Genomic DNA, 12,560 nt, shown 5'->3' with positions numbered 1-12,560 from the left:
CCAAGTGCTGCATACCTAAAAAGTAGGCGAGGGCCATTAAAAAAAATCTTCAACTTCATTCATTAGTGAATATATTTTTTTGAAGATTACACTGTTATTAATAGAAAACGACGTGAGACCTGGGAATGGAATTCTTTGAGTGTAAAATGTAAGACTAATGGTAGCAAAGGATATGGGTCTTGTCAAATGGGAATTTACTGTAGGTATAAGTCACTGTTCACAGGGAAAAAAGCGAGGGACATAAATGGCGCCTAATTTGTAGTTTGGACACCCCTGATTAATAGCTTTGAAATGCAAACCAAACATGAAACACTTTGGTTTGTTTGCAACATTGGCCAAAAGCATAGTTGTGAACTAAATGCGTAAATGTATGGACACACCAATAACTTTGGAACAGCAGTACACTCAGGAAGTGAAAATAAAATCAAACAAGTGCAGCTTTCATCTAGGAAGTCATTCGACAAATTATTGGATTTTTTTTCCTGTCACAAGAAGGGCCTGGTATTTTTTAGTTCATGCAAATACCCAAGCCATCCTTTATGGGTGGTCCTCGCTCCATGAGAATGTATAATCTACTCGACCATAGCAAAGTATACAGTACCCAGCTGAAGGGGGCTTCAAATGGTAACACAAGAACATAATAAATGCCAACTTGTCTTTGATTCCATAAACACTTAAAGACCTTGTTGGCATTCACGTTTCACACATGTTAGCGCCTCTTGGATCAAAAGTTGGAAAGTTGGAGTGATTGGAAAGTGCGGCCTGAGGCACAGCATTGTTTGTGTGTGTTTGTCAGAATGTGTCTGTTTTTGAGTACTCATGTTTGGGGATGCACAACAGAATAGTGAAAGGTTTAATGACAGTTGGTTAGGAATTTAATGTATTTCTTGTGAATATTTTTTTTGTGGGTCAACCTGTTCCATTATTCTTTTTTGAAATCTGTTCGAGTCATTTGTTGCCATAACGGTGGTAAATTAAATAGATCTGATCCAAAAACAAAGGGATAAACAAAGTAACCAGATCAAAAACATTTCTACTTTTCTGACTGCTTCAATGTTGCCAAAAATTAACCTTATGCTTGCCACAGATAGGAAATGACCATGTCCAAATTATGTCGATTTTAATGACTGGAATCATTCACTGACACCCCTCCCAGTCAAACTGAAACATGAGCAATTAATTCCGGACATCTTGTTAAAAGTCTATATAATCCAGATAACAGGGAAAAAACAAACAATCCCTGACTTATTTTATTGCCAATCCAGGCAAGTTAGGTGAGGTTCACTCCACTAGTCATGTAAAACAGACTCAAGGTTATTAGTGTCCTCCTGCAGAGAGGTTAAAGAAGCAGCCATGTGTCTTCAGTAAGTCACCGACTCACAGCATGTTGTGTTTATTACGGGAATGAGATGGCAGTTATTTGCCTGTTCCTGATTACATAAATGTTGCAGCAAAATTTTGTTAGAATTCTGGCTACATTTATTTTAGAGTTGAATTCTGTGGCTGGATTTTGAAGCTGAATGTTTACCTTGAAAACATTTAGAATTTTAATTGTAAAGAAAATCAGTTGTAATGCAAACGGTGGTTATTTATATTTTCTTAAGTGTGTGTGTATGCATGTGTGTGTGTGTATGCATGTGTGTGTGTATGCATGTGTGTGTGTTTGAAAAGCTGTTCAATTGTGTGAAGTCCAATTTAAATGACTGCCTTGAGATGTCTCATCCTTTTAGTGGAAGAGAAAGTGAGAACCAACGTTTCCGACTGACCATTTTAAAAGTGCAACAATTACAATTATTAATGAGGCATATTTTCTGATGGACAGGAATGCACTTAATGTTTTTTTTAAATCCATAAATTCCACTACTTTCCTGTTTTTTCTTTGAACATAGGGAAGCATCTTTTCTCAAAAATTGTAACTCAAAGAGCCAGTGATGGACATGAAAATGAAACAAAAGAACAGGGTGGAACCTCTGGGGTAGTTCTAGCCGGGCCACATTGGTTTCCGACCAGCTCCCTCAGTTCCTCAGAGTCCAGTAATGGAGCAGCACATAGGAAGTGGACAAGGGAAGACTTCTACCCCGGGTTGTTTTTCTTCCTTTTATTTGGACTGGGATTGGGATCTTGTTTCAGCTCTCTGTACTGCACCTGTTAAAACACACATACGTACACAATACAGACACACACACACACCAACCGGTCAGGTGAAGCGAGCAAAGGATGCTTGAACAGCACACACAGCCTCCAGAGGCTCTCTGACTCCAGCTGTGTGGAACAGTGGCCTCAAGGAAGGGATTACACACTGATTACAACACATACTAACACACTGTTCAGCCCTAGGAATATACATAAACACATGCTTCCACAGATGTGAAATGGTGGCCTAAGGGAAGCCATCACAATCAAATAGAGGACAGGGCAAAGGCTCATGGGAAAGAGACATCAGAGTTATCATGAAGAGGAGGAACGAAGCACAAAAAAAACATTGGAACCCTTTGATTGTTTTTTTCTTTTTTTCATTTTTGGCAGCTAAACAGAATAGATAAACCTTCTGGAGTTTTATGTATAATAAAGCATATGAGCGACTAAGGTACATTCGGACTTAACACTTTTGGAGCACATTTAACTCGACTGCAATAAACGTCCAAAGGATTTTTACCGGAAGTACAGGTAGCAAGCATTTAAATGAATTGATTGGCTACTGTAGAGCCCTCAATGTTACTGAAACATGAGCATCTACAGAAGCACTCATGAGTGTCACGTACAACAGGGTTGGGCAAAGTTTTCTACAAAGGGCTGCAGTGGGTGCGAGTTTTCGTTCCAACCAATCAAGATGACAAGTTTTCACCAATCAGGTGTCCTGCAAGTGTTATCAGTGCATTGCAGTCAGGTGCTTCTTGTTTCCACAGAAACTTAATTGGTCAAACTGTCTGTGCTGGATCACTTGGAACAAAAACCTCTACCCAGAGTGGCCCTTGAAGAAGTGGGCAAAGCAGGCCCACCTCTGACCTGCAAAGACAAAAGAGAATTGCTTCCGAACACATTTTTAGAAATTCAGATATGTGAGTACCACAGCCCAGTTGCCGCTCATGTATCTATTATGACAATCCAGACAGATCAGCCACAAATTGAGCGAACGTATCACCATAGCCCGTCTGTGGAATTCCTGCGAGGCGGATGTACTGTCGGCTACTCTGCCTGTCTGAATGAATGACATCCTCTTTGATTCTCTGCACTGACAACAAGTTGGCATCAGTTTGTTCACTGTGTTCTGTCTTGTAGTGGACAAGCGTAGTTTCGTCTCTGACGAGTGATGGCTGAACAAGCCTTTGTCTCCTGGTGCTTGTTGGAAGCTTTATGGCAATCCCTAGCATCGCGACCAGATTACTGACAGTCACAGAATCAACATTACTTTTCCCTTTTGGCCAATTCTAAAGGGTCGCTGAAATTATACGACACTTAAGAGAACATTCAAGGCTGCTTGGTTTCAGACCTCCGTGTCATTGAGAGGCAGATTGAACATCAGAAAAAAATAAAATTGCTGATGAGAGAATATTGCAGGTAGAGAAAACAAGACCGACATGATGAACGGACAGATAGTGGGAGGAAATTCAGACAAGTGAGTGAGCAACAAAGGAAGACGGACACGGCGAAACAATGACGGTAAAGAAGAGGTGGAAGTGAAGAAGAGAAGAAGTGGGTGAGATGGACAGAGACACACCCGGCTGATGACAGATACTGTTTTCAAGTGGGTGTGGATTCTTTTATAGTTCTGCCAACTAAAGCAGACAACAGGGGAAAACCCCAAGAGGCTGAGTGCAGTTTATATGACCTGGTGTGTGTGCGTGCACAGTGGCAGCTCTATCGTTGTTCCATAACATTCACGGGAGACTGCCATTTGTGACATTGCTGTGTTGATACGTGAAGGTTTCAATTATAATTGTTATTTGAAATCTATCTTTTTTTATGGGCGGCCCGGCAGCTGACTGATTCACATGTCGGGCTCACAGCTCTGAGGTCATGGATTTTAATCCAGGTTGGTCCACCTGTGTGGAGTGTGCATGTTCTCCCTGGGCCTATGTGGGTTTTCTCTGGGTACTCCAGCTTCCTCCCACATTCCGTGGCCACCGATTCAAGGTGTCCTTGACCTCTGGGCCAAAGTCAGCTAGGATTGGCTCTAGTACCCCCTACAAACTTTGTGAGGATAAAGCATTTCAGGAAATGAATGAAGGAATATCTTTTGTTTTTTATTAATTTAAATTTAAATTTATGTTATAAATGAAATTTACATATAAAATGAAGACAACTAGAATTATACTTTACCTATGGCTTTCAGTTACAGTTGAATACTTTTTATACAATTTAAATAAGTGCCACCTGATGGTGATGTGTTGCCTAATTTTTGTTGCGGGTAGTGTGGGCTTGATTGCTACTCGATGGCACTGTAATTATGTGTGCCCAACGGATGGCTGGTGACCGGTTTAAAAAAATATATATATATATATATATTTGACTTGTTGCAACCTGGAGAAAACCTGTAATTTGAGAAATTGCATCCAAAATTGTAAGATGTTCCAATTTGCTTTAGTTTTAGCATTGAAATCGTTTTAAATAAAGAACTATTGCCGACCTACTCATACAAAGTAAAGCTCCAATACTTTACACCTAACTTCCACATTCTATTTGATAACAAGCTTCAGTAAAGATACAAAACTAGGACAGCCATTGTACAGAATCGCATTTTAGCAGTCCATTACACGGCCAAACGCCTACAACAGGAGTAAAAAAAAAAAAGGGAAAGTGGCAATTTCAATCCACACTCCTGTCCAAACTAAAACTTTGCATGCACAAGCAAAGAAAAGTTTCTGTGTCTCTAAAAAGAAGTAGTGGATTGACAAAAACAAAAAGGTGAGCGAAAAAGAAACTATATCTCAATCAAACAAGCCTTTTCTCTCTGTGAAGAGCTGCCAGCCGGGAAAGAAAAGACGGGGGCTCATGTCTCACAGGTTCAATTCCGCCTCATAGGTGACAGGCCTGCCTGACGCTATACCCTTGGCTCCCGCTTGCCTCACCTATAATCATATACACGACAAAATAATGCAGACGACAAGCGCCAGTTAAAGTACAAAACAGAAGAAAAGGCAGAGGAAGCAAGGAGAAAGTGGGGCGTTAGCGAAAGAAAAGAAAACTGCATTTGGGTTAAAGTGAAATGTGGCGAGCACGTAAGCAATTTGGTAGCACAAGAAGGAAGCTTGAAGTGAACGCAGACAACAAGAGAGGCAGTGGGTAAAGACCCAGCAGTGCTCAAAGGCTGCTCCACCCTCGCTCCGCTCCCAAATGTTGACAGTACAAGTGCAAAACAGGCTTTGAAGTGCGCTCGGCTGAAGAGGTGCCGTGTACAGCGTTTCGCTTAACAGTGTTACCAGCAAGGTGTACCAAAACCTCACCCAATGTCTTCCAGAACCTTTGACTGCATGATGCTAGTATGGGCACACAAACCAAAAGCCAGGTGGGTGGAATAAATCCCATATAAACCCTTTTTGCAGTGGGCACAATAATGCGTTTGGTACACTAAAGAGAGCATGAACGTTTCAAAAACTGTAAAAACTCAATGAATGGTCCCTGGTAGTCCAAACTTGTGTTCTGCCAAAATGTCCTAACCATTAAAAAAAAATCCTACCAATGGCCAGTATGCTTGCACATGCGCACGCACGCCAGTTAAAAGTGGCAGGTACTTTTTATTTTTATTTTCTAGTCTTAATTCACCTTTTTATCGGCTCAGAATGCTTTTTCTTTGTGTTTTCCAGTCAGCTATTGAGTTATATTGTAATCTTGTGGTCACTAAAGAAAGTACTGGTTCTGAGTTGTGTGATTAATTAACTAGATGGAGTTGTGCTTAAGGGAATTCCATACAATGATAAACCAATACTGATCCATACATAGGGTGCATTGGATTACAAGGTGCACTACCAGCTTCTGAGAAAATTTAAGTATTTGGGGGGGAAAAAGTCTTTTAGTTGCATTTTGTTGTCCGGAAAATACGACAAGACACTAGTAGTTTGGCTGTGAAATTTGCCTCCAATAGGAAGTTTTGTAGGGGAAGGAAATGTTGGCAGAACAGTGGTCCTCAAGTGCTCCAATGGGTGCAGGTTTTCATTCCAGCCAATGAAGCAGATACATTTTCACTAAACAAGTGTGTTAAAAGTCTAATCAGTTGATTACAGTCAGTGGCTGCTTGTTTCAGCAGAAATCTAATTGGTTAAACTACATTTGATTGGAACAAAAACTTGTACCGACAGCAACTCTTTGTAGAATAGTCCCTGCCATCAAGAGAGAAAGGTCAAGGTGGCATAAACTAACAAGAAAACCAGAAATAAAAGTTTGTGGGGTTTTCCCCCTGCAAATTGGCAAAAACAAAGTTTGAAGTTGCCACATAAGGACAATGCAAAGGTGAACGAGACTCTGAGCGGACATGGCCGACAGCATCTGGCAACACATCATCCTTTAACTATCGTGCCTTTGGTCCATTAATACACGCAGAGGGTTTAAATGAGTCCATAAATGTTGTCTAAAAATATTAATCTAACTCCCCGTTGTTCATTAGCTGCTTAATTGGAATTCACCCTTATTTTTTTCCACGGCTTGATAGCATGCCTTTACACCAATCATAAATGGCCACTTGGCACGCTAATTGCATTGGCCCCACTTACGCACTCCCCAGCTCACACGGCTAATGGCATTGTAAAACCTAGTATTGCAATGACGCCTCCCAAACGTCAGGTAGAGATGGCCCAGCCCCATAAAGGTCCTTGCTTTGGTCACTTTTGTGAGGACATGAACTCTCGGTTCATTTCCGTTAATACAATGTATGCTCTTACCATATACGCGTCCCTGGAATGTATGCATACCTACATGAACAGGTCTTTAAAATACTGACCGTAGAGAAATTTAGTACTTTAAGAAAACTGATCAGGCAGTAAGTGTCATCCTGTCTGATGTCTATGTACCACTGGAGATCTCATTTTATTCATGTGTGACAAAGTTGTTAGGTATCTGCAGTCATTTGTAGCGCACAATCTAATCAAAGAAAGCTCACTATTAATTTGGTGTCTTTAATAAGTGCAAGATGCAATCGTCAAAAAGCCATATTTCATATTTTCTCAAATATAGAATTTTACGATTTCTCTCATATAAGATGCTCCCTGTTTCACCATTTTCACCTCCATATTCATGGTTTTAATAGGTTCGTTCATATAAAGCCGGTGGCGAACACATAGCTCTCGAGCCGCATGCGGCACCCGTCCAAAATGAATGCGGCTCTTAGCTTCTTATCCTATCTTGTATATACTGTTGTTCATTGGCTCGTTTCATGTCTTATTTTTATTCTCTCTTAATGCATATTCAAATTCATCAGGCCTTGTTAAAAACAAATAAATAATATATAAATAAATATTTTAAAAATAATTTGGAAGATTGGATTTTTTTTATGCTACTTCTGACGTAGGGGACCGCCAATCATCTCCGTGGGTAACGTCTAATGTGTTTGTGTCTGTCTGTTTTGGCAGGTCACTGTGTGGCTAAATAAAGTGTGACTGATTTGTGGTGTAGAGGTTAACTCGAGTGATTCCCATGTGAGAGGCAGGGGTTCGATTCCCAGATGGGAAACATTTTCCCTTAGTTGTTTCTATATAGTTGTAGTCAAGACCTTCCATTTATGACAAAAGAAAGTGTGGCCAAATTGTGGTGTAGAGGCTAAGTCACTTGACTCCCATGTGGTAGACCTGGGTTCAAATCCCGGTTGGGACACATTTTCACTTAGTTGTTTCTGTGTTCTTGCAATCAAGACACTGAAATGATTACAAAGGAAAGTGTTGTCACTTGGTTGGCGCAGAGGTTAGATCACTGGACTCCCGTCTGGGAGACCTGGGTTCGATTCTCGCTGCTGTCGTTTGGTTGAAAATAATTGGAAAGAAAAATTGGTAAATGGAATAAGAAGATGAAAAAAAAAGGAAAAATCTTTTTAATTTATATTAAACACTTAGTCATACTTTTCAGTAAAAGGTTATATTCCGAACTGCCTTCGGCAGTTCGGAAGACAGTTGGAGGGGCCAGTCTGTGTCGCGTTCTCGAGTCGGCCTACGGCCGACTCTCGACCGCTTGCTTGGTCAGTCGACTGCCGACACCGGGAAGCGAACTCACGTTCTCTCCGTGCAAAGGCGAGTGTGCAACCCACTACACCAACTCGTGCCCCACTTATACATGGGTGTTGAAACGTTTTATTCAAGGAAACGGGGTGAAACACTTAGTCATTTTTTTAACAAAATCTTTCATCCACTACTGAAGACTTATTCAGTTAGACACTTAGGAATTAGAACTTATTCTTTTAACTGAATAATATTGGGAAAATATTTGCTTGCACTTGGATTTGAACCAAGGTCCACAGATGTGGAAGACTGATGACTTATCCACTGGGCCACCATCCTCTAAGATAATTTGGTAGTATCTGCAGTTTTACCTCTTTCATTTACCTGAATAATAGTGGGAAAATCAATGCAGGCACTGGGATTTGAACCCAGAACCTCAAAGGTGGGAGACTGATGACTTATCCACTGGGCCACCATCCTCTAAGAGAATTTGGTAGTATCTGCAGTTTTATATCTTTCATTTACCTGAATAATAGTGGGAAAATCTTTGCAAGCACTAGGACTTGAACCCAGGACCACAGAGGTGGGAGACTGATGACTTAACCACTGGGCCACCACTCTACATGATAATGCAGTAGTATTTGTTGTTTTGTCTCTTTCCACTCCCAGATCATACTTAGTACTTTATGGTACCTTCAAGTGGGAAAAGTTAGGTAAGCATAGCAAAGCAGGATTTGAACCCAGGTCCAAAGAGGTGGGAGGCCAATGACTTATTCACTGGACCAAAGGCTCCCAAAAGTAAGCAGTATTATTTATTGTTTTGTCTGTTACAATTACGTACTTAAGTTGAGTAAATAAAAAATAAGATAGTAGCTCTTAAATGATCACTCATGAGCGTATGGGCCCCAGACCAGAATGCCCCTAACCGGCAGGCCCTCATTAGGGTCCTTGTAAAGGCCTTGTACCTGCTGGGTTTGTGCCCCTTTACATCCCTCTCCCTGTAGACTCCAGGTGGGTCAGGTGGTTGTATTTCACCAGAGGGGACAGTTTAGACTAATTTAATGTGACGGCTACCTGCCTCGTGCAAATAACAGCCAAAGAAAAAAAAAATTGCCCATGATGGTAAAGTTGCACAAGGGTCGAATCGGGGAAGAGCAAAGATTATGACCTTGTAAAGATGAAAGACAGCAAGCCATCAAAGAGGAAGTTTGACCACACTAATGTGGCAGGGGATTGGTGATATCATGAGGCCCCAGGTCACAAAATCTGTGTTTGTGCTTGCATGTGTTGAGCCAGGCACAGCAGGGCTTCACGGATACGACATCATCTATTGGTGCAGGATTACACCACCATTTTCACAAGTTGCTGTTTAATTGCACTTTAAACTGCATTATGTTATGGGCCGCTCAGCATGGCAGACTGCATTTTCATGCCTTTACTGTCGAAAGAAGGATTTGTAGGAAATCTGATCTCTAAGTTAATGTGGAAGTAAACCACATGAATCTGGACAACTGCTGATCTACACTTAAGTGCCAACATGATTTTTTTTTAAACAAAGCTTTAAATGAGATGAGAAAATGTCTACCCACCACTTGGACGTCAGAGGGCACTCTGGACAAAAAGTCTAAGATCTCGTTGTTGTCAATGGCGTAAGGGTCTCGCAGCTTCTTAGTGAATTTATTCACCCCTGCAGCAAAACAAGGACAACTAATTTGGAACAGGAAGTCTTTAAGTGGACATTAGTATTTTTGTTCACCAAAGGTCCACCAATGTTAGATAATACTGTACAGTAAATTACATAGGTAAGAGCCAAATGTGTTTTTATTTTGGGGGCATACTAGAGCAGCAGTGTCAAACTCATGCTTGCCGTGAACCACATAATATTTTTTAGCTTGCCACAAGGAATCAACTAACCGACAACTCACCAATCAAATCATTCATTGATTCATTTTCCGTACTACTTATCTTCACAATGGTAGTGGGGGTGCTGGAGATTATCCCAGTCAACTATGGGCAGGGTGCAGAGAACACCCAGAATTGGTTACTAAGCAATCGCAGAGCACAATGAGACGAAAAACCAATTACGCACACACTCGCACCTAAGGACAATTTAGAGTGATTAACCAGCTTAGCATGCATGTTTTGGGGATGTGGTAGGAAACCAGAGTAACGGGAGAAAACCCACGCAGGCATGGGTGGAACAATCAAACACCACACAGGAGGGTCAGACCCCACCGGGAATTGAACCCTTGATCTCAGAATTTTGATCTTGATCTCTCAAAAAAGAGGAACGTTTTAGGTCTATTTGTTTTTTATTTTAATAAAAACAATTACAGGAAATATTCTCTTTTTTCCACCAATGTATTACTAAGGGAAAAATTATGTCCTTTTAATTTATATTGTCCTCAAACATGCATTGTTATTTAAATTTTAGGGTTATTATTTATTTTTGCTGGCCACATAAAATTACATACTATTGGTCTAAAGCTGGTCACCGGAGATTTGAGTTTGACACCTGTGTTTTTTGCTAAAACAGACTTGCCTTCACTCTTTTATTGCCATTGATAAAAATAGATGTCTAATCATGTCGTTCTTTTAATCATTCTGCTATGAATTTAAATTAGTTTATCACTAGCAGGCGTCCAAACCATTTGAGTATTCATTCGCAGATCTCGCAATTGAAATGGAATGGAGGTCTGTCACGTCAATGGCAGACAGCGACTTAAGGACATGATAATGATAATGTTTCAAAGTCACTGTGTGCAATAGAAATCCAATTCATTTGAACTGGGGGTGCTGTCAGTTGGACTCAACGACTAAATAAAATGAGCTATAATGCTGCATACTGTGTTAAAGAAATTTACAAGGAGTGAACCATCTTGTTTTGTTTTACTTCAGTTCAATGGACATTGTTCTGCCCCTCACTAATTAAAAAAATCAGATGAATGACAGATTGTATCTGAAAAAAAATCCAATTTCGATCACTTGTATCTCAAGGGACCACTTTTTAGGTAAACGCACGTTGGCCGGGCACAAACACTCCTGCTGATCTATAGCTTACCCCATGCTAGCACAATGTATCGTAACGGGATGAAGTAAACAATGAGGGTTGCCATTCCAAGAGCGACCATGGCCAGCCAGCTTAGGAAAGGCACAGTCCAATTAAAGGTGCTGGAAAGAGAGGAAACAGGGTTGTGAGAAAATGTTGCCAGGGGGCGCCGTCAAGGTGTTTAAGCAGTATATGATTCAGGAGGATCATGTTTGTGATGCTGGCGACCTTTGCCGGCAAGTAAGTTCTAATCAGGCTGGCAAGGCAAAGTAGGGCAACCTGGCATTGCGGAAAAAACACCGGGACATGCAGAGCGTAGCATAAAGCACAGTGGGCCGGGTGCCGAGGAGCAGGCTTACGACTCACTTTTTTATCCTCTCGCCATACGAGGCCACTTCATCCAGCGCATTCTGCACACTGATACACACGTCCTGAATGGCATAAAGCTTGTTCATGAAGCCCTTTCTCTCAGAGTCCTGCAAAGGCACAGATAGGGTTGTGGGCAAGGCAGGAATAAACAGACAGGGTGCAACCGGAAGAGCAAGGAAAGAGAAATGCAAAGGAGAGAGAACGGGCAAAGGCATCTTAGTGGAAACAATACACGTTAAATAGCGTCAAAGGCTTGTGCCAGGGAGCCAAATCGCCGGATATCCTGCTCCAATTGACTGTGCTCATTCCAGCCAGTAATAGAGATATAAAGTCGGCAGAACAAATCAAAATGCTTTCCGCCGCACAAAGGCTCACACAGGCAATTTGAATATGTTAATAGAACAGCAGTATGAAAAAGAAAGCCAAATGGAAACATCAATCTTTCAGGTCCTCTGTTTCTCACCTCCCTCCCTCCTTCTTGGCGCTGCCAAGAGCAGGCTGAGTCCAATTGTGCCACTGTCTTGGCAAGCTATGATGATGTCAATGGCCGTGACATCGTTATCACTGATCGCATTGGTCGCTATCGAGAGGAGCAGACTTTTGACAGTCCAAAAACCTCTCAAGAGTTTAGGAAGTCGTGTAGCAGTCAACTCGTTCACTGCCGTTGACAGTAATAGATGTCAAAACCTTTGTGTTTTGGTTCGTTTTGGCTGAGCCTCCCAGTCAAAATGGATTGGGCTGGATTGGTCTATTGCCGCCATTGGCAGCCAATGATTTGCAGATACCACCTCTTTGGGAAATTGTTGGTGTTTTAGCTTAACTTCAGTGTTGTTAGTGACAATTTTACAAAGATAACTGTGTAGTGAATCTAAAAACTTCATTTTTACAGCAAATTTCCTTCATCTATAACCATCAATGGGAGAAAATTAGTTAATGACCCTCCCATCTTGAAACAAACCTGTGCATTCAGCACACAGTGATGCTAAACATGAATATAAGTT

At 41.2% G+C, this 12,560-nt stretch overlaps 1 protein-coding gene across 1 annotated transcript in view; it reads right to left on the bottom strand.

The window, feature by feature from the left end:
* Nucleotides 1-1,645: 1,645 nt before the first annotated feature.
* The window catches only part of LOC144195156 (multiple C2 and transmembrane domain-containing protein 1-like), a 55,735-nt gene continuing 44,820 nt past the window's right edge, over nucleotides 1,646-12,560 (bottom strand). The window contains exons 14-17 of the mRNA XM_077714580.1: nucleotides 11,557-11,666; nucleotides 11,203-11,312; nucleotides 9,731-9,828; nucleotides 1,646-2,145 (exon numbers count right to left, since the gene is read on the bottom strand). Of these exons, the coding sequence (XP_077570706.1) occupies nucleotides 2,074-2,145; nucleotides 9,731-9,828; nucleotides 11,203-11,312; nucleotides 11,557-11,666 (390 nt within the window). The 3' untranslated portion in view covers nucleotides 1,646-2,073. The remainder of the gene's footprint in view (nucleotides 2,146-9,730; nucleotides 9,829-11,202; nucleotides 11,313-11,556; nucleotides 11,667-12,560) is intronic.

The sequence above is a fragment of the Stigmatopora nigra genome, chromosome 4 (assembly GCF_051989575.1).
Source record: "Stigmatopora nigra isolate UIUO_SnigA chromosome 4, RoL_Snig_1.1, whole genome shotgun sequence".
NCBI classification, from domain to species: domain Eukaryota; kingdom Metazoa; phylum Chordata; class Actinopteri; order Syngnathiformes; family Syngnathidae; genus Stigmatopora; species Stigmatopora nigra.
This window is presented reverse-complemented; position numbering and strand designations above follow the sequence as displayed.